The following is a 23,202-nucleotide window of genomic DNA, read 5'->3' as shown; positions in this document are numbered from 1 at the left end:
GGGTATTCCCATTGGTTCCCCAGAGTATGAGAGTTTGCAATGTCTGTTGTAAAACATTTCTTTACTCTCTCTGTAAGAGCCTTTCAGGGTCATGTCTTTCTCTTTTTGGTCAGAAAAACCTCCAAGAAAAATCCAACCATTTTTCTAGGTGAGAATGGGTTAAATCAAATACAGGCTGTAGAATCTTCTGGAAGACCAAGGTGTTCATCAGTGCAGCACAGAACTGAACTAAAGTCGTTATATATCAGGCCATTTTCATCAATATAAGAGGACGGTCCTGCATTTTCATCTCTTTCCTAATTAGCTAAGTAAAAAGGCAGTTGTGGCTAAGTTTTCCTTCAGTAGTGAGTGTGCTCTGATCTCTGGCTTCAGAATTTGCATCTCTGCTAGTCTGCATTAGGACAAAAGGTCTTCCCCTAATTCACTCAGTCCAAACTCCAGAGCTGACCCACATCAACACAAAGGAAAAGGCCACATCTACTCAGCTCATCCAATAGGAAAAAAAGCCTGCCTGGAGGAAGTTTTGCACTTTCTAGGAGATACAGCCAAAAAAAAAAAAAATGTCTCTGTTTGGAAGAGGCCCCATGAAAGACCAAATAGGAAGAAATCCTGATGGAGTTCCCTGGTAAGCCAGGCACTACTCAGTGTTCCCAAGCTGCTGGCAAGACACCAAGAGGCCTACGTGTGTGTGTGTGTGTGTGTGTGTGTGTGTGTGTGTGTGTGTGTAATATTACACAATATATAATGTATAATATAATGTAATATAGTATATCATATATTACATAATATATGACTTACATATATAAAACTCTAACTTATATATGTGTATATGTCTATGTGTCTATATATGTATATATAGACATATATACATATATATATATGTAAGTTAGAGTTATCATTAAAGTTACAGCAACTTAGTAGCTTTCATTGATGTTACAGAAGATTTGCTCTTTTCTCCTGGGTTTCTTCAAAAGATAAATGGAATAAGAGCCTTCCGAGATTTAGGGTAGTCGTCAAACATCTTGAGGTAGAACCTGAAAGACAAAAAAGTGATCAATATAAATGCCGCGGAGCCAGCCGGGAGTTTGGCCTAGTGGTAGAATGCTTGCCTAGCATGCACCGAGGCCCAGGTTCGATTCCTCAGTACCACATACATAGAAAAAAGCCAGAAGTGGTGCTGAGGCTCAAGTGGTAGAGCTCTAGCCTTGAGAAAGTCCAAGGACAGTGCTCAGGCCCTGAGCTCAAGCCCAGGACTGGCAAAAATAAATAAATAAATACATACATACATAAATACATAAATGCATGCATGCCGTGGAGCCATCTGGGAACCTGGTTACAAGGGAGTCTAGTGACGGGCGTCTAACTACTCCAGTGGCCATTTGCTCATCAGCCTTCCCTTCCCTACAGCAGGTGTCTAGTGGATGGCGCCATTTTCTGTGCTGAGAATAGGAAGTAGCAGGTGGAGGGCAGTGGTGAGGGACACTACGGAGAACCATGATATCATGAATGTACTTATCACTATATTTACCATTTAATTATTTATGCACTTATTAGACTCTTTTAAAAAAATAGCCAGAAAGAAGTATCCATTTTGGTACAGCTGAGAAGTACAGGAGACCACAGTCCCTCAAAGGCCAGGCTAATCCTAGAGAATTGACAGGATTTCTGAAAAACTATCCCTTCATGAAATCATAGAATGGCCCTGTGCAATAGGTTCAGTTTGATTCCTCTCCAAATACAGATCGAAGTCTTAACTTCCAGCAATTGAAAATGTAATCTTATTGGGGAAAATAAAAGACTGTTGTGGACATAATTAATTAGCATGAGGTCACATTGGAGCAGAGTGAACCCTCAATTCAATATGGTTGGTGTCTTTAAGAGAGGCTGAAACAAGAGATACCCAGTGAAGGTCTCTTGAAGTCAAAGGCAGAGGTAGGGATGGTCCATCACTACCAGAAGCTGTAAAGAGGCAAGGAAGGGTTCTTTCCTCAAGTCATCCCAAGAAACATGACCCTGGTTAGACCTTGATTCCAAACCTGGGCCTTGCAAAGAATAAATTTCTGTCCTGTTAAACCACAAAGGTGGAGCTGTTTCTTATGGCAAACCAAGGAAACTAATGTGCCTTGTAAAAAGACTTCTGCCAGATTGTCCTCCTAATTAGTTGAAGCTGGTGGCCCTCAAGACAACATACACTGCAAAAGTACCTTCGTTTGAACTGAAGGACAAAAAAAGTCATAATTGATACAAGAAGTCTTCAGTGGTATGATTTAAGAGGGTGCCACATGTGTGGCCTCCTGTGCGAATGCCTGGTCTTGTTTCATAAGAGCCCTCACAAAGCCCTTGAAGCCCTATAAAAAAGACACCCTCTTGGCAGTGCAACACAGCCAGATGGCCTCCATTTGGATTTAGTTGTTGCACCAGCTGGGAACTTCTGGTGGAACTAACATCCCTTCCCTGACCAAAGACAATGGCATCTAACCTTCCCAGAGATTCCCTGAATACTGGATAATGTCTTCCCCCGGCCCATTCTTTCTGCCTCTCATGGGCAACAGACCCACCGGAAGTGGGAGAGCTATCATGTTGACTCTCTTAGGAACCTTCTTCCTCCCTCCCCTGCTAAACCTCGAAGATGGCATGAATAGATCAAAAAGAAACTTTGCTTCATCCATTTCTGACCTGCTTTCATAAATTCCATTCAGAAGAAAAGAATAATCTGTTCTTTATTTAACCTTCAAAAGTATGAGATAAATTATCAGCCAGGCTAAGACACTAAGGAAAGAGCTTAAGGCTATCCCCACCATCCTGATCCTAGCCCATCCCCTCTGGTTAGCCGTATCTCCCCTCTCAGTCTCAGTAATATGGACAGGCTCTGTTCACAAAAGCCATGTTAGGGAATAGATCTAAACACAGTTGTCTTTAAAGCAACTAATAATGTATTATGTTACCGTTTCCTGGCAGTGATACTTTCATTTCTCTTGTCTCTACCTCAACACTAGCTAATGGGGTTAGTAAACCTATAAACCAGGAGTGTAAGGGAAAGAATGGAAATAGAGGAACAAAGGGTGAATAAATTCAGCAGTGGTACTCACTGGATATGTGTTGAAAATAAACTATACAATTTGCAGGTGGGGTGGGAGGGAAAAACCGAGAGGGAAGGAGGAAATGGAGAGACATTGTCCCAAAAGAAATGTACTCTTTACCTAACTTACATAACTCTAGCCCCCCCCCATACATCACCTTTATGATATTTTAAACTTAAAAGCTATAAACCAGATTTTGAGGCTATAAAAGCCTGAAATCCCAATGGGAACCAGTAGATGGAGCAGTCCTCAAATTACGTCCTATAAGGTTGCTCATTCTACCTTCCCAGGAAGACAGTGAAGGCTTTGGTTGCATTATGGAGGGTTGGGATACAGGAAGGAAAGGAGTACCTGAAACATAGCCACAGATTCCAGGTTAATCAACCTCCAGCAGTACAAAGGGCTCTGTGACTGCCTGATCAGTTAGTATCAAACTTTGCCTTTAAAATGGCCCACAATCAAGGACAGTGCCCAGGTCCTAAGTTCAAGCCCCACCACTGACTGTTTGGAGAAGAAAGCTGTGTAAATACTTGCCACATCTATTGAAAAGTTTACCTATGGTGATGAAAAGCTCGCATCCCAAGGAAACAAAGTGAAAAAAATGCAAACGCAAGTGCAGGAAGGGACCAAGTGGCTAAGGCATAGCCCATCCATTCAATGATCTCACCAAGGAAATTGGCTCCAGAAATGTAAGTAAACAAGCCACCTGTGTGCAGAAGAGCAGAAGTCAGTATTCGGAACAGAACTGTTGGGACATCACATCCCTCTATTGGCTTTCAAAATGCAAACTAATAGCTAAAGCAGTTGTAGAGCTAAGACTCCCTCCACAGTCTTAGGAAGTTAAAAGAAAACAAAATGACAGCAGCTTGTTGGCCATAGACCATTCTGGAATACCAAGGGCTGGTTTGATGAACTCTATCCAGATCACTAACAACTGCTGGGCAGGACAAAGGAGAGGTGCAGGAAGGTTGCTCTTGAAACTTAGAAAAAAGAAACATTTTTTTTCTCTCATATGTGGAGTTAAGACTTAATTTATAAATTTACATATAAATATATACAAATGTTCATATGCAAAAATGTATTAGCTAAAATGTGGTAAATGTAGGGGAGTATTCCAGTTGTGTAACTCCTTTGAAAATAAATACTAGGAAGGAGGAACTTGAGGTGTTGGTTGGGGAAAGGTCAAGGTCAAGGTCAAGGAGAGGAAATAGATGAATAAAGAGATGGAGGGTAGGAAAACACAATCATAATATTTGATATACATGTGCAAAAATGGAACTCAAAACATTGAGGGGTAGATGTGTTTGGGAAAGATGAGGAGAATGATGAAAGGAGAAACAGATCAAGATGCATTATATGCATAAGCTGACATGAAGGATTGAAACCTCTTATATAATAATTAATCATAATAAAACTCAATCAACAATGGGAAAAAGTTGGTGAAATAAATTGAAAAAAAAGAAGTCTGCCTTTTTGTTTTGTGTTGTTCTAGTAAGGGACGCTTTCAGGCTACCACTTGCTGTCACACTCCTGTCCTGGATGCCTACTGTCTGTCAGTGTATCGCACATTCAATCACACCAAGTGCAGAACTACATTAAAACAAGAGAGTATTTGTGAGACATAATTAGATTGTCCTGGGGTATTTGCTCATTACTTCTCCACAAGGCCCCTGAACCTCTACAAAGCACTATCCTCTGATCAGAGCTGAAATAGATAGTCGTAGTCCTGCTGAAGACAGGTGAGGTCTGCTCCTGTTGATTCAAACATTTCATACTATCCAACCAGATATTCCTGTCTTAGAACTGAACCTAGAAATCAGCTATTTCTAATGGTATTAAATATATCCACACAAAAGAAAACAAAATAATAAATAAATCCACCCTCAAACTTTAGGGCCTATATTGGAAGGCTTCACTGAAACATTTTTTTCCTTCTACAATTATTATAAAATGCTCTGATTTTTAGATCATCATCTACTGTAACAAAGGTAGAAACTAACTTTGGCAATTTGGTAATTACAAGCCTTCTCTATTCTTCTCTGTCTAGTTTTTGAATGATGACTTAAAATATCAGCACCCTTGAAAATAATTTTCCTCAAAGAAAGCACTATATCACTGGCTCCCCGCTTACAATTCTCTAGACCTTGAGAAGAACCACTAATCTATTGCAGAAGTTCCATGGGATCATTGTTCCAAATTTCTCTTACATCCATGAATATCTTGTTTTTCTCTAAATACAGTGAATAGTTTTCTCAACCTATTGTGTTATTTTTATTGGTGGTTGATGCTATCATAGTATTAGCAATAATAAAATTGTTAATTCAGTGCTATGTCATTTTCCTTAACCAATGAATAGCAATCTACACCTAACCACACTACCATGCCACAATTCATGACATTTTTGTATAAATAAAGGATTGTATTTATATCTAGAAAAAAAGCAATAGATGGTTAATTTGGCTAAATTATAATATGTGTACTTGTGAATTATCATGGTGAAGTCACTTTGTGTGGTTAATATATACTTTTAAAATGAATTATGGGAAAGTAAAACAGATTCTATTGGGCTGTAGGAATCTGAGGGAGGAGCTAGGGCCAACAGACAGAGTGAATGAAAGTGAATATGGTCAAATTATTTTATGTTCATATATGAAAATAGAACAAGGAAGCCTACTGAAATTATTTTAAGGGGAGGGGAGAGATGAAGAAGGTGGCAAAGTGAATTTGATCAGATACATTGTATGAAACACAATGAAACCCTTCCTGGTATACCTAATATAGGTAATAAATTTTTTAGAGGTAGAAAACACTGGTTCATCTGAATAAGCTCAAAACTTACTTGAAATTCATTCTTACCTGCTTCTTTGTCAAATCCTCACTGATACCTTGAGGATCGTTAGTGTTTCAAATAGCTGCATCTTCGTCTCTTAAAAATGCAGTTAAGTACTGAACACTGACATTTCCATGAGTTAAGGCAACCTATAAATCTGTGGTCCTGTTAGATTATAATGGACCTTAAAATTTCTTATCACCACCAGGCACCATGGCTCATGCCTATAAGCCTAGCTACTCAGGAGGCTGAGATCTGAGGATCAAGGTTCAAAGCCAGCCCTGGTACAAAAGGACCTGAGACTTATCTCCAATTAACCTCTAGAAAACTGGGAAGTGGGGCTTGGCTCAAGAATAGGGCAGTAGCCCTAAAGAGCTCAGGGACAACGCCTAGGCCCAGGGGTAGGGCAGAAGCCTTGAGCTGAAGAGCTTAAGGACAGTGCCCAGGCCGAGTCCAAGCTCCATGACCCACACACAAAAAAAAGTTACATGCAAAACACTCTCGAGCAATTATTCCAGAAAGAAACATTATCATAGGAGCTCTCTGCTCCAAGCATGTGGTAGTCCTTGAAGGCCTTCCACTGAGGAATCAGGTGAGAGAAATGACATTGATGAGTTTGACCTTATATTGGTATAAGCTAACATGTGTTTGTGTCTTGCTTTTTCAGCAAAAAGTGTCAAAAATACAAATATGAAGGTGTATAAATAGGTTATAACCTGTAGCCAAGTAGACTATACAAATATAGGTTCTTATAAGCATACTCTGTGATGTTCACGTGACACTAAAATCTATAGCTGCATGTGCTAAATTAGAAAGGATCATACTCTGTAGATGACTGTCTTATCTACTGCGACTAGGTTGTGGCCTCTCAATCCTCCTTACTCCTGGCTGGCACCCTCTCCCACCTTCAAGGTACAGTGGTCTTCCTACCTGCAGGCTCCTGTAGCTCTCTGGAGTCTCTGGGTTCAGAGGAGAAATGTAGATATGCTGTGAGAGGTGCAGGTTTGGCAGAAGTCAGGAGTGTTCCAGAACATGTTTGCTGTGCATTTTAGCCTCTTGTGCCCTCTCTACTGGTTACTTGTTAGCATAATCGCTGGAACTGAGAGCCCTTACCTTGTGGAATCCTGTAGGTGATTTCTCCAGGCTTCCTGAGCTGACGTAATACATAGTCGCTGTGAATATTGATTCCCATTCCCAAAAGAAATAGGAAAATACCTTGGCAAAGAAGAAAGGAGAGAAATCAAACAAATGTGTCCTGATTTGGGGGTTTTCACAAGAGGAGGAATGGTACTAAGACCGAGTTCCAAGTTCCAGTGGAGGAGTAGATGAACAGGTTTCTAGATTTTAACTCTTCTCATAAAATAAGAGGGGGAAAAACCATGACCAATGTCTTCAATTCTTTAAGATAAAGTGGCTAGGAGGTGCAAATCAGTACAGATCCAAAGAACATGAGGGACTCTGCTTCATGGTTAGACAGGGCAGTACATTCGAGTCAGAGACAGAGTCCTGGACAGAAGCTGTCAAGCAGGGTAAGCCTGACAATCTCCAGGCCAGCACAAAGCCACTGAGGCTAGCACAGAAAATAAGCTGAAAAAAAGTCAGGGAAATGGTGTGGGATGTTGGAAATTTTTATCTCTCTGGCTGCCATATAAAGGAAAGACCCCAGTAGAGGTGGGAGAGTCTGAGAAAGTGATCATGAGAAGGTCACTCTAGTAAGATGAAGGGCAGCAATAGAGACTTTCACTGTGGGAAGGAACAGATGCTGGCGGGGGGGGGGGGGGATGAGAGATGGTCAGAGCCACTTACCCAAGCTAAACCGCATGTCTGTGTACCATTCTTCAGGATATTCTGCACAGTAGCTCAGATAGTAGGCTTGAAGGAATCCATTTCCAATGCAGAAGAGAATTCCTTTGAAAACAATAGCAGCTGGATAAGGTCTCCCTCTAGTGAGCAATGAGTAAATAAATGTCCTGGGACACAAGAAGGAAAAATGTTAGCAAGGAAGAAAAGAAAAGAAAGAAAGAAAGAAAGAGAGAGAGAGAGAGGGAGGGAGGGAGGGAGGGAGGGAGGAAGGAAGGAAGGAAGGAAGGAAGGAAGGAAGGAAGAAAGAAAGAAAAAAAGAAAGAAAGAAAGAAAGGAAGGAAGGAAGGAAGGAAGGAAGGAAGGAAGGAAGGAAGGAAGGAAGGGAAGGGAAGGAAGGAAGGAAGGAAGGAAGGAAGGAAGAAAGAAAGAGAGACAGAGAGAGAGAAAGAAAGAGAGAGAGACAGAGAGAAAGAAAGAAAGAAAGAAAGAAAGAAAGAAAAGAAAGGGGGAGGAAGGGAGGAAGAGAGGGAAGGAGGGAGGGAGGGAGGGAAAGAGAAAAAAGGAAGAAAGAGAAAGAATGGAGAAACAGAGAAAAAGGAAGAAGAAAAGAAAGAGAGAGAAAGAAAAGAAAGGAGAGAGAGAAAGAAAGAGAGAGAAGGAGGAGGAGGTGGTGGAGGAGGAGGAAGAGGAGAAAAAAGAGAGAAAGAAGACAAAGAAAGGAAGGAGGGAAGGAAGGAAGGAAGGAAAGAAGGGAGGGAGGGAGGAAAGAAGAGAAGGAACGAAGGAGAGAAGGAAGGAAGGAAGGAGAGAAGGAAGGAAGGAGGGAAGGAGGGAGGGAGGGAAGAAGGAAAGGAAGGAGGAAAGGGAGGGAGGGAGGGAGGGAGAGAGGGAAGGAAGTTTGTCACTGGAGAAATAAAATTTGGGCAAGAAAGAAATGAACCATTATCAGTTACTTTTAGATATCAAAAATTGTTTAATGACTGGAAAAAATCTTTCTTAGGGCCCAGATATGTAACAGTAGAACAGTCTACAGTGAGATTAAACACTTTTATTTGTAATGATGAACAAATGAAGCTTAAGTTTAAAAAGCAAATGGCACAGACTTAGGAATACAGAGGAATACTCCTCTAAGCTGTCACACTGGTTCAAAGCTAAAGAGATCAAAGGATGAATACCTAGAGGAAAACAAAATCTTCTTAGCAAACTCTTAATTTTAGACCTGGGGAAGCTGGAACCCAATGATATTAATTATTCTGTCCATAATTATTTCTGCAGTTGGTGACAGAGTAAGAACAAGATCCAGGTCTCCTGACAACTCATCTCTCTATCCCAAAGCTTTCTAATTACTGTTGAATTGGTATAAAAAAAAAGTCCTGTCACATGTGATACACCTAAAAACAGATGCTTCACAATAAGTAGTTTATGATCCGATACATCAGACAAGGCCTACTATGTTTGCTTACTGTATTTACTTATAATTTACTCTTTTGAGCCTCAAAAAGAGAATAGTGGAGAAAAAGGACGTCCCATTGTTCATGACAGAACTAAGCCCAATTCTTTGCAAAATCTGACAGAGAATCCTATGCACACAACCACATTCTGAAGCTTGCAGTACTGCTATGGTTTGAACTGTGTCTTCCACATTTTCTTGTGGAAACATAATCCCCACGTTCATATGTTAATGATATTTGGAGGTGGGACCTATGTGGCCTGATTAATTAATCTACTCATAGATTAACAGGCTATCAAGGGAGTGATTTTGTTGAAAAAGTAGCTCTCTCTAGCACATTTGTTCCGTCTTTTCATGAGAGGCCATCTGCCATGACAGAATACAGGGAAAAACCTTTACCAGATGCTGAGTAGAAGCCACTGCTAAGCTCTTAGAATTTGCAGTTTCCAGAATCATAAGCTAAATAAACCTTTATTCTTTACAAATTTCCCAATCTCAGGTATTCTGCTAGAGCACTGGAAGATGATGTAAGAGCTGATATTTGATTTTGTAAATTACGCATTCTTACACACACACACACACACACACACACACACACACACACACACACACGCATGCGCACGACAATTCCCACCCATCTCTAAGAGGTCATGTAATAATTAGAAGACTCAGGGTCTGGAGACTGTCACAGTTGCATTTTGAGTTTTCAGCGGTGAGGGGAAGAATTGTTTTCTGAGGTGGTTTTTTTTTCACACTTGTATTTTGGATATGAATTTGTCATTTTTAGCCCTTGGAAGTTTGTCTTAGATCTGCTCACCAAAATCAGGACATCTGAGGAAAGCACTGGACAACATGGGTGAGTATTGCTTTACTTTGAAATGGGATGATCTTTTCTTCCCTATCACCGCCCAACATTTCGGATCAGATTAAGTTATCTAGAGCTGGGAATGAAGTTCAGCACTAGAGCAACTGCCTAGTGTGCATAAGGCCCTGGGTTCAATCTCTAGCACAAAAATAATAGATAATCTATGTAGAAACACTTCTTAAAGTCTAGCATTGCATCATCTGTGAGCCAGGTTTTGAAGGTGTGAACCACCAAGACCACTCCGAAGACCTATATCTTCTCTTCCCCCTCTTCTTCCTTCTGTTGGCTTGTACACAGCCAACACTACTGGAACAGGAAGGCTGCCAAAATGAACTCAAGATGGCCAACTCTTCTCAGTCTTCCAGCCAAATGGCTCATTGCTACCTTGAACTCTGAATTACAGAGCTGAAGAAGAAAGAAGAGTCAGCTTCTTGTGGTGCATCCTCAGTACCCAAGGCAGACCACTGCTCCCCTCACCAGACTTAGAGAGAAGAGCGTGGATATCTAATACCAGAGTGTGGATAAAATCAGGAGGTCGCTCCTCCTTCCTTCGCGGGGAACTGAGATGAGTGAAGCAGAAGAGCAAGTCTTCCTTGAGTGAAAGGCCTGACTTGACAGATTCTATTACTTCGTAAGTCTGATTTTGAACAAATACCATCATCTATAAGCTGAAGTTAATACTATTTCATTGGACTAACTAGTCAAGTAAATAATACGATGCAAGAAAAAAAATCAGACATGAAAGTATTGCTGGGTGTTTGCTTCTCTTCACATTCACATCCCAGGGGCGTTAAATTCTGTGAGAGAAAGGGTCTAAGATGGCTACAGAAACAGTTACAAACAGTTCCTTACCACTCAATGTGGTCCTGACCATGCCAACAATAAGTCTAGAAGATAAATGCCTCAAATCTAGCATGCTAGGTAGCCACAGTTAAATCATGTACACACCCACCCTGACCTTCTAAGCCTCTAGGTATGATTGCAAACTCAACATTGTCTCATCCAAAGGAACTGTCTTAAAAATCAAGGCTCTTGACTGGAACAAACAACTGTGAAGTATCAGAGGGTCAGTGTAATAGGAGCTCATTTCCTCCTCATATAACAGCGCAATCCTCTCTAGGGTGACTCTCAGGGACTTTTGTCTTCCAAGAGACCTTTGTCATCTGGTCAGTGGACACAGGAAAATGGAAAATAAGAAGAGATTGTCTAGATTAACATCAGAGTTTAGCCCAGGCTGTAAGTGACTTAAATTATCCTCAACCTCATCCTTTGTTCTCCATCCAACTGTAAGGAAGACTGAGAGGTTTAGTTTCTGGATTTTCCAGTGGGAAAAGGAAAAGGATTTGGTGAACATAAAGAACAATCATAAGGATCTGTAGAGCCAGAAGTACTAGCAAACAAATATAATCTGAATGGTTTTGTTGTTCGGAAGCTGACATAGCTCAAAGTAAGTATGTCTCAACGTAGGAAAAGATATCAACAATTAAGAAAAGCAAAAGACAGTCCATGGCCCAAGCAGCTACAAAGGAATTCTGTGCAGGGTGATCTATGAGTTTTCTTCAGATCCCAGGCCCCGTTACATCCTAAGGTTCACTTTACCTGGTTTGGGAACTACTTCTCTTTAATTTCCTTGCATACTTTTAATGTAAATTTTAATTCTTTTCTGTCCATTCTGACACAGAGACCTATAAGTCTTCCCTAAGTAGAATGATCTCTGTCATTGCTAAGTAAGTAGCCATTTGGGAAGGGCTCTCCCTGAAAAGGGTTAACTGAAATGAAAATTCAAATTAAATCAAAGGAAATAAACTTAGAAATTACACACTTTGCATAGACCAACTGATATTTAACTAAGTCTTCTTCAAATATAAATCCTATTGCTAAGATTATGAAGCCAATTCAAGACTTTTCACTATATGAAATTTTAGACTTCATTATCAGCCAAAATTAATCTGGATTTTATATATAAATAGTTTTCCATGTATTGCATTTAGCTTCTCTATTGAGTAATAATTCCTTCTCTTCTCTTCTTGTATCCACTAGTCTATTCTTCTGCCTTCTTATTTATTTATTTATTTTAGCTACTCCTGGGGCTTGAACTCAGAGCTGGAGTGCTGTCTCTGAGCTTTTGTGCTCATGGTTAGTGTCCTACCTCTTGAGTCATAGTCTCACTTCTTGGTTTTTATACTTAATTGAAGATAAGAGACAATCCTATCCAGGCTGACTTTGAACCATGATCCTCAAGTCTCAGCCTCCTGAGTAGTTAAGATGACAGGCATGAGCTGCCTGGCTTTTATGCCTTCTTGGATAGTAAGAGTCCTCCCAAGACATGTCTAACCTTTTTCTCCTCTACTTTCCTTCTCCCCGAACAGAAGCAAATCTTAGTAAGGTCATCCGAAACCATCACATCTCAAACCCCAAAGCCAAGTTTCAACTCACTTCATACATTATTTCTTCATTCTGAGATTTTTTTTTTCCACTCAGCTGCCAGCAAACCACACTTTCTTGTTCTTCTGCTTCATTGATTTGTTCCAATTTGCCTTTTCTCTTTCTCCTCATCCTTGTGACCTCTAAACATTGGAATGCTCCCAGATCTGGCTTTTTTTTTCTGCTTTATTTACTGCCACTCTCTATGTGTTTCTACCTAGTTTTACAACATTAAATATCATTGCTGTGATCTGTCTGTGTCTGAACTGTAATTGTCAATGCCACAGGATCAGTTGGGTGTTTGGGGAGATGTATGACATGCACAAGAGGAATGGATAATAGATCAATGGCAATATGAAAAGGCTTAGGAGAGCAGGTGTAATCTCTCTCATCCTGCCACTTTCTGCCATGTAAAAGCACAGTAAAAAGACCCTCATCAGGTGGCAGCACCTTTATATTAACTTGCCAACCTTCAGAACTATGAGAAATAAGTACCTGTTCCTTATTACCTATCCAGTCAGTTGCGCTGCTTTATATGATCTCCCTGAGAATTTATACCATGAGATGGATGCCTGTAACCCTTTAACTCATATAGTGAACTCCTCATCTTGTTTAATGGTCACTTCCACTTGAGTACCTCCAAAGCAAGCACTCCTGGTTGCCCACACTTGTGAGATCTGCACCTCCCCAACTCTTCCCTATCGTAGTTAAAACAAGCTTAATCTTCTACCTCCTTTGGCTAAGGACCTTGGGCCATCCTCAGATGTTCTCTGTCTCTATTTCTTTCTCTCTCTCTCTGTGGCTCTCTCTCTCTTGCTCTCCTACCTTCCTCCTCTCCTCATCTCTCTTCCTTCCTCTTTCACAACCTCTTCCTCACCACTCTACACACACTTCTCTCAGGTAAATCTGTTAACCCCAAATAAATTTATTAACAACTCTTGTCATCCTATTTTCAAGACACTTTCAAAATCTTGCCACATTCCACCAATTCCACTATTCTGAGCTCAAGCCATCATTAAACCTCTCCCAAATAGATTTTTTAAGTCTCCCCACTTGTACTCCATTCTTCCTCCATGGCAATCTCTTCTCTACACAACAGACCAGAAAAGTTATCAGTCGGACATATTACTTCCTCCTGAAAGACTTCATCACGGCTAAGGCAAAGCTAGAATTATTATTGCCTTCGAGACTCTCGACAGGCTAGGCACCAGTGGTTCACATCTGTAATCCTAGCTATTCAGGAGACTGAAATCTGAGGATCACAATTTGAAGCCTAGCATGCACGAAGACCTGGATTCGATTCCTTGGTACCACATACATAGAAAAAAAGCCAGACGTGGTGCTGAGCCCAAGCCCAGGACTGGCAAAAAAAAAAAAAAAAAAAAAAAAAAGTGTAACTCTGGTCCAAAGTGGTAGAGCACTTTCCTTGAGCAACAAGAGCTCAAAGAAAGAGCACAAGCCCTAAGTTCAAGCCCCACAACCTACAACAACAAAAGACTCTCTGTAGTCTGAATCCATCCCTACCCTGCACTACCACTTTTCCCCTGGTCCACCTCCCTCCAGCCACTCTGGTACCCCTGCTCTTATCTGAATGGGGCAGCACATGCCAGCTCAGTTCTGGGTCGCTTACCAGGAGAACCGTTCCCCATGCTTTCTTTAGGGCTTGTCCCCAAACCTAACGTCTTCTTACATGTTAACTTCCTCATTTCTTGAGACAGCCGAGAATCCTTAGTGCTCCTTGGCGAGTGGCACCATCCTTTGATTCCTGAATCTGTTTTCATGTGATCCTCTCCACAACATCTCCATGTCTCTATCTCCTCTCTCATAAGGACACTAGTCAAGTTGGGCTTGAGAGTCACTTTAATCTGGTATAATTTCATCTTAATGAATTGTATCTGAATATATTCTATGTCCAAATAAGTTCACAAACTAAGGTTCTAGAAAGAACAAGAATGTAGGTTAGACATGACGCAGCAGACAGCTCTGCTCTAAACTCTGAACTTTGAGCTTGGATGTCTGGTTGGTTCCCAGCATCGTGGCCAGCTCTCCCTCAGCAGCTTCCCTGACACCAGATAGTTATAGCTGTGACTTCTCTTGCCTAATGTTTAGGCCCTAAGACTGGTCTGCAGACTTGGGTGAATCACCTCAGTAGGTAATCCACTGCCCCCAGGCAAGAACTCTAGAACAGAGCACTTTACCACATGTTTGACTTCCTGATTTCAAGCAAGAAAAAAAAGATTAAGGTATTTGCAGAAAATACTGTGGTATCATCCAGTCAAGGAAAGATTTCCTTAGTAAGCACTCTTGGACAGATTCAATATCCCCTTCCTTAAGGATGGCTAAAATAATTTTCTTAAAAAACCTTCATTATTAAGTGATATTGTATTCTAACTGCCACACTAGAATCTACATTTTATTCTCACAGTCCCTAAACATTTTAACATAAATACTTGGATAGAAAGAATTTCTCACCTACACCATATTTTTATTTTATCCATTTTCAATTTTCTCCAAGAGAAAAAATATTTACAATATAAATAATATAATCTATTTCATATATTATGCATATATTAGATATTTATCATATGAACTACATACATGTGTTGTATATTATGATATATACAATAATACATATGTAATGGATTTTATATTATGTTATATAGATTATATATTATCTTTATGGCATATAACATATAGGCATAGTATATAATATAAAATACATTATATATTATATAAATTATACATGCATTGTATAATTTATATTTTATATTTTATAAATTAAAAATTATAATTATTTTACATATAAAAATATTACGTGTTATAATGTATATGTAGTATATGTACAATATACTATAATGTTGCTATACTATGTTACTATATTATAATGTTGTGGCTTATTAATAGTGCATACAGCATATTATATAAAATACATAATATATAGTATATATTATACATTATGCCATTATCATATATAATATATTATTATATTTGATATCTGTAGTATCATATGCATATTTAAGATTATAAACACAGATGTATAACATTCATCAAGGTAGAATAAACTAATAGAAAAGGAGGTGGGATCAGTATAGGTATGCAAATAAGATAAACAGATGACCAGAGTTGGCACCCAGACTCCATACCAACAAGTCCAGTGTGCTTGGTAGAACATGCTAGAAGTCTAACTGTGCATTTTATAATGCCTAGAACAAATGCTGACTCTGAAATCAGTGTTTATAAGCAAATAAACCAAGCAACCAAAAACCACACAGCATAGACACCAGTTCTCTTCATAGCTTCTAACTTGAGAAGAGAGAAAAATATCTCCCCCAGGTCTAAAAGTAGGATATTGTGATCTGAAACAAATGGATCTTTGACAGTCCCAACTCAACAGCCAGGGAAACCTGCCCCAAGAATGGAAATTTATAGTAATTTCTCAGAACAGGCTGTGCTATGACTGGACCACTACCCGTCAGGAATTAGGAACAGCAAAGCTATATGGAAAAACCAAGGTGGCAGGTAGGAGATAAAGGTTTGCTCATCAACTTCCAGAGTAGGGTAGTCTGTAAAATCCCCAGGAGTGGATTAGAAATGGCTAGAAACAACGCTGTGGGACCATTTATTTCCCCAGGAAGCCTTAAGAAAACTCAAGTTATTGGGCCAGAAGGTCTGTCTCCTAATCCTCTCAATTTCCCACTGAACTTTCCTGGCACCTGTCTGCATCTTTGACAGTTCTGGATATCAGCATTCTTTTTGTATGGTTGTTTGATTTTATTCTAATAATGGTGGTTGAACTTGGGGCACTTGCCCTTGTTTTTGCTCAAGGATGGCACTCTTCTACTTGAGCCACAGGGTCACTTTGGGTCTTTGGTGGGTAACTGGAAGTTAAGAGTCGAACAGATGTTCCTGCCAGGGTGTGTCTTTGAACTGCGATCCTCAGATCTCAGTCTGGTGAGTAGCCAGATTACAGCCAGCATTGATTCTCTCCCCCCTCTTCTCTCTCTCTTTGTACATGTGTGATTGTGTGTGTGTGGTATTGTTGTTATTGTTGTTGGTGGTGCTGCTGGGCTCTGACTTCAGGGCCTGGTACTGTCACTGAGCTTTTTTGCTCAAGGTTAGCTCTCTACCAGCTGAGCTACAGTTCCATTTCTGGCTTTTTGGTTGTTAATTAAAGACAAGAGTCTCACAGACTTTCCTAGACAATCTTCAAACCAAGATCTCAGATCTCATTGTCCTGTGTAAGTGGGATGACAGGCATGAGCCATGAGTGCCTGGCTTAGTAAGCCAAAACTATTGTCACTTGAGGACAGAGATCCAGTTCCAGGTCCTCTGTCTTTGGGTATACTATAGCATCAATACGGTACAAGTGTTGGGAATTAAAAAGTGGAGAGCTAGTCGATCAGAGTACAGGGCAATTTTAAATCCAGCTGGGCCCTGGTTCCTGGTGACTGTCACATCCCCCTCACAAGTCTGGGCAAGGCTGTCCTTTGAGGATCCCCCCCTCACATTTTGTGTGTTGGCTTTCCCGTCCCCACACCACTCAGCCCACCAATACTCTGTGCTGAAATCACTTGTGAAAACAACGCACATAATCACAGACAGGATGAGATAACCCGTGTAAAACCCATAACAATGTCAAGAACACCCAGAGCTCAATAAATATTGGCTTCTCTTTCCTTTCTCCCATCACCAAATGGAAGGCTATTGCACTATTGGCCCCAATTCAGAGGTTCTTAAATTTTAGAGCCCTATGTTGAGCTGAGTTTCATTAAGAGCTCCTGGGCTGGGGACAGACAGAGCCTTTTTAAACAAGTTAAGAGTGGACTGTGAGGCCCCCATCGCTATCCGCAGTCAATTGCAGATGAAAACTGTCACAGGTTCCGGAGGCAAGGGACAGGCTCTGGCAAAATCAATTAGTGTACTTTTTGCAGTCACCAAAAGCATTTATACCCTCCCTCCAACTTGCTGAGAGAAGCCTTGCTGGTCTTCCCAGGATCTCTCAACCATTCCTCCTCACAAGCAGTCAATGGCTGCACACAGCCAGGCTGTTCTGTCTTTTCAGAAACAGCAACACTGATACAGGCCTGTCATTGTCCAGCTGTGGTTGTTTCTGAGTGTTTCTAAGGCACATTGTGAAGAGACCCATATGATCCACAATCTAAATCACTTTCTCCCTCACCAGTTTCTTCAGTAATAAGGATGGTAACCAGTCTCTAGCTGCCTGATTCCTGAGTCTCTCACTTGGTTCTAAACTTGGGTAGGGGGAGTGATGTCATTGGAGGTGGCCATAAAAATCACCCATCACATACCTTCTATCCTACACATACTCACAGACAGGCACGAGTCCTTGGTGTGTTTCTGTGGCATGGCTGTGTCCCCCTTCTCCCCACTCCCCGTTTCCCCCTAGACCACATTTTCAGGCTCTCATACTGACATCTTAGTTACCCAATTCACACCAGAAACAGTGACAAGTGACACTTCCCTCCTCTCTCTCTCTCTCTCTCTCTCTCTCTCTCTCTCTCTCTCTCTCTCTCTCTCTCTCTCTCTCTCTCATGCATGCATACATGCACACCACTCCTGGGGCTTGAACTCGGGGCCTAGGTACTATCCTTGGGCTTTCTCAAGGCTAGTGCTCTACCGCTTGAGCCACAGCACTATGTCTGGCTTTTTCTGTGTATGTGATACTAAGAACTAGAACCCAGAGCTTCATGTGTGCTAGGCAAGGACTCTACCACTAGACTATGCTCTAGGCCCTCCTTCCTTTCTCTTAAAGGCAAGTACCAAGTGTACTATTTCCTGCCTCTCATGAGACCTGACACAGCTGAGAACACACAGAATTCTGACAGAGGTCAGGAGGCCTTACCATGGAACTTGGTAAATGTTGTTGGTCCATCCATCTGGATCCCCACTTTCTCAAGTTGTGTGTTCTTTTGCAGTGACATTGTTAGATATAAAATGAGCAAGAAGTCTGTCTTTAGTGCTGTGTGTAAAAGTGAAATGGACTGGAGTTCCATAACTTATTTTCATTCTTGGCACCCCATTGAGAAGAAACCTCCATAACTGCTACTGCTGTTTTCCTTAAGCACTCAGATCAAGGACTTAAAATGCAGAAAGCAATTAAACATATCCCCAATTAAACATATCAGAAATCTTCTTTGCTCAGAACTTAACCAAAGGATAGTATTTTACAAGGCACTGAATGTGAAGTTATATCATTCATGGTTTTCTTAAAGAGGGAATGATAAACTGTTGCCCACGGGTCAAAAAGGGCCCACTATCTGTTTTTGTAAATAAAGTTTTATTGGAATACAACACATTCATTTGCTTACAAAATGTCTGCAGCTGCTTTTCTGCTCCATCAGTGGGGGTAAGTTTATTGCAAAGAAGACCATATGGCCACAAAGTCTAACAGTTACAATCTCACTTTTTTAGATGCTATGATCTTATTTTTTAGACGTTCTGTGAGCCTGGTGTGATGACATACACCTATAGCCCTAACACTTGGGCGGCGGAAGCAGGTGGACCTGGAATGCAAAGCTATCTTGGACTACATTGCTAGTTCCAAGCCATCCTATGTCAAGTTACATAGCAAGACTCCATCTCATAAAATTGATATATGGGACTGACTCACACAGCAAGGGGAGTAGTCACTAGGCTGAAAAGAATGGGAGGAGATCTTTACCCCTATACATCCCGCAAGAGATTAATAACCAGAAAAGGATATCAAAATAATCAGCGAGCTCAAAAACTAAACTCCCAAAGAACCAATAACCCAATTAGTAAATGGGCAAATTAACTAAATAATGATCAATAAATACAATGGAAATGCACATCAAAATAAGAGATTTGGGGCCAGGAATTTGGCCAAGAAGTAGAGTGTTTGCCCATCATGCATGAAGACCCAAGTTCAATTCCTCAGTATCACATACATAGAGGAAAAAAAGTCCAGAAGTGGTGCTGTGGCTCAAATGGTAGAGTTTAGCCTTGAGAAAGCTCATGGACAGTGTTGGGGCCTCAGCTCAAACCCAGAACTGGGAGAAAGATGGGGGAGGGAGAGAGAGAGAGAGAGAGAGAGAGAGAGAGAGAGAGAGAGAGAGAGAGAGAGAGAGAGAGAGAGAGAGAGAGAGAGAGAGAGAGAGGGAGGGAGGGAGGGGCTTCATCTCTTTTTAATCAGAATGGCCATCATCAAGAACACAAACAGCAACAAATGCTGCCACAGGTATGAGGGAAATTAAATCATTATACACTGTTGATGGGAATGTAAAACTAGTACAACCACTATGAAAATCAGTATGAAGTTATTCAAAAAAAAAAAAAACAAATACAGCAATAGCACACTTGGACAATTATTCAAAGGAGTATGTCAGCATGTAATAAGCATCTTTACAACTATGCTCATTGCAGCAGTATTCACAATAGCCAAGCTATATGGTATAGATGCTCTACAGCTATTGAATGGATCAAAAATGTGTTATAGATTGATTGATTGATTGATTGATTATAATAAAGAAGAATGAAATTGTCATTTGTAGGGAAAATAAGCAAAGTAAGTCAGGGTCAGACAACAAAGATCACATGTTTTCTCTCACATGTGGATGCTAGACCTAAAAGGTAAATATATGTACCAACACATAAAGATAGATTTATATATATAATCAGTCTGATTAAAATATATATGTGAATAGTCTGGTTATATATTTATGCATTTTATAATTATATTACATATATTATGGTGTATATATGTTTATATTTATATTTTGGTCTACAGAAAATATATACATACACAGTAGTTATCATTGTATTCTCAGTCAATGAGCAATTTCCTTAGCAAGGAATGAGACATTAGGTCCTCTTTGGAGACAAGTGACATATTGGCAAGACCAGCAGGAGACTCAGAAGCCAACTCCTCACACTACTCTTCATTGGACCAAACTTCTGTAAGATGCAGAGGCTGGATAGACAAGGACTAAGTCTCTTTAGAAGAGACATTAGCATTCAGTGTGCAAAAGGCCTGTGGAGATGCCAAGGAATGTCATCATAATGAGATTTACAGAGGAGAGATTTAATCAAGGCTGGGGGAAATTATGCTTATCTTTAAGGAAGGAGAATTTGTGCTACTAGAGAAGTAATTGACAAATCAAAACATCTTACTAAAACCATTGTTCATCCTCTCTCTTTCCCTCTCCCTCCCTCTCTCCCTTCCTCTCCCCCCATCCCCCAAGCTAATTAAGAAACTATTTCAGAGGCTGGGAGTTTGGCCTAGAGGTAGAGTGCCTGCCTAGTATGCATGAAGACCTGGGTTCAATTCCTCAGTACCACATACATAGAAAAAAGCCAGAAGTGGTGCTGAGGCTCAAGTGGTAGAGCTCTAGCTTGAGAAAGTCCAAGGACAGTGCTCAGGCCCTGAGCTCAAGCCCAGGACTGGCAAAAAATAAAAATAAAAGACATTATTTCAGCACCTCTTGGTATTCCCATAAAACTGTGTTAATGTGTGTGTGTGTGTGTGTGTGTGTGTGTGTGTGTGTGTGTGTATGACATTACCCAGAACCTCACAAAATAATCATCTTTTGGAGATGAAAATATATGTTGTTTTCAAACCAATTATGAGTACCACAACCAAATCTATTATAAAGACACCAGTTACCACAGACATACAAGTGTCGTGATAGCCAGTGTATAGGATACTACAACTTCTTGGAAAAGTGAAGATCCATTAGAGAATGTGAACAAAGAGATATGCCAAGGCTGTAGTACAGCTCAGCAAGAAGTGAGATAGCTCTGCCATCAAGTGAATTGGCAGTGGGATTAAGCAATGTGCTTTTAGCAGCAGTCATTGTCATGAAAAGAAAATCTAAAAATTATTTTCATAGCATTGTCAGAAAACATTAATCCTCACTCTAATGTGAGATGACTTCATAAAGTGCTGTTTATGGTGTTGACACAAGTTAATTTAGAGGTTAAAAATAGTTATCAATATGATCATAGTTTCTATCAAATGTCTATTCTAAAAATCTGTGAAATCAAAGGCTTGTCTTTTATCTCCTGCATCCAACAACACCCTTCTTTCTGTGCAACCATCTAATTCTGAGTAAAACAAAGTGGTTAACGACTACCAAGGCAGAGACCTTGTCTACAAAAGGATTTTGGTAAATATTTATCAGAAGAAAACCAACTGTAGTTCTGTTTGCCAATATTTATCTTTCTAAGAATGAATAGTCAGTTTAAATTACATAGTTGTTAAATTTTGACTGATAAAACAGATACAGAGGAAAAGGAGTATAAATAGAGATAGAGAGAAATTTGTGTCTCTGACACTCCTTTCCCTGGACATGAGGCAGCACTTTCCAGAGACAAAGTATTATGCCATGTGGTTTCCAGAGGCGTTATCCATGTTGTCAATCTAAATGACCTTCTGATCCTAGGAATTCTCTATCAAAACAGTACAACACCTCTGTTCAGGTCTTTGTTGGCTCATTGGTTTGGTGACCTTTCCCTATGTTGACTCTATTCTCTGCAGGGAGCACCTACTACAGGAGATAAGAAGGCTTTGAGCAAGTCACAAGATCTGCTATGAATGGTGCTGGTATCTGCATTCCATTACATAACCATCTCCCTTAGCCTCCGTTTCTCTGTCTGTGAAGTGGGCCAGGGAAGACAGACCTCACAAGGTTGCAATGGGACTAAGTGAGACAGCATTTATAGCAAGTGATTAGACACTATAGGCAATTTGGTGATATTCTCTTCCTCCCCACTGTGATACTTCGTTGGGATTTGCACAGTCCTTTGAATCCTGAAATCCTTCCCTCTTTTTCTGTATTTTTTTTTCTTTTCCAGATCAGAAAAGTAAAGTTCTCCTAGACTCAGAAATCTTTCATCTAGAAGAACGTTTAAGAGGTCGGTTAACTTTGATTCACTTACAATTCAAATCCCAAGGGAACTGGTAAGGTAGGAGAGTTGATGGCGACCCTGTCCCTTTGAGGGGTGACACCTAAGAAGCCCGACTGTGATGTAGGGAAAAGGTACTGCATTCCCCTAACACTTGTCCGCTGGGCTCTGCCCACCTCTCTCCTCAGACTCACAAAAACCGTGTTATGGGAACCTCTTGCGTTGAGTTATTTTCAAAAGCTCGCGGAACCAGCCTCGCCCCACTCTGCCCACTCTTGTTCGTGAAACGAGATGGCTTGGGGCGCCACTGATCAACGCCCAGCACAGCTCACCCCCGCGCCGTGGGAGAGGGGAGGGTCCCAGCCGCACCTCGCCCTGCCAGGCAGGACCAGCCGCAGGTGTCCAGCCTGGTCGGAGCGGCCCGTGCGCTGGCAGCCCGGGCGCTGCGCGGCGCTCCCAGTTCCCCGGTGCCGTGCGCACTGCGATGCGCTCCCGGGCGCCAGGAGTCCGGCACGACTCGGCCTTCCACGCCCACCCGGGAAATCATTACCTGTGGAAATAATGGGCGCAGAAGAGGCCCAGGAGCATGGTCTCGGGCTGTCCGAAAAGAGAGCCAGGCTGCTGGACGAGGAAGGCTGCGGACACGGCGAAGGAGGGCAGCTCCTGCAGGAACCAGGCGGCGCGGGCGGGCAGGCAGGTCCCGCCGGGCGCCTGGCGGCTGCTGTGCTTCCCATAGCCCGAGGGCTCCGCCAAGTACAGAACCAGGGCCCCGAAGACGGCCAGCGCGGCGCTACCCGCTGCCACCGGGCTCTGCTGGCACCCGACGAGCATGGCAGCTGGTGGCCTCCGCGCATAGATGGCAGAG

The 23,202-nt window shown here is 41.2% G+C and overlaps 1 protein-coding gene across 1 annotated transcript; it reads right to left on the bottom strand.

The window, feature by feature from the left end:
* Positions 1-959: 959 nt before the first annotated feature.
* Positions 960-23,168, bottom strand: Srd5a2 (steroid 5 alpha-reductase 2). The gene is made up of 5 exons (XM_090336174.1): positions 22,888-23,168; positions 7,717-7,880; positions 7,024-7,125; positions 3,636-3,786; positions 960-1,034 (listed from the first exon to the last, which is right to left on the bottom strand). The coding sequence occupies exons 1-5, from the start codon at positions 23,166-23,168 to the stop codon at positions 968-970; spliced, it is 765 nt and encodes a 254-aa protein (XP_090192300.1). The 3' UTR covers positions 960-967.
* Positions 23,169-23,202: the final 34 nt, after the last annotated feature.

Source organism: Megascapheus bottae, chromosome 7, assembly GCF_031878675.1.
Source record: "Megascapheus bottae isolate mThoBot1 chromosome 7, mThoBot2.hap1, whole genome shotgun sequence".
Lineage (NCBI taxonomy): Eukaryota > Metazoa > Chordata > Mammalia > Rodentia > Geomyidae > Megascapheus > Megascapheus bottae.
The sequence above is the reverse complement of the archived record's forward strand: the minus strand, read 5'-3'. Positions and strand labels throughout refer to the sequence as shown.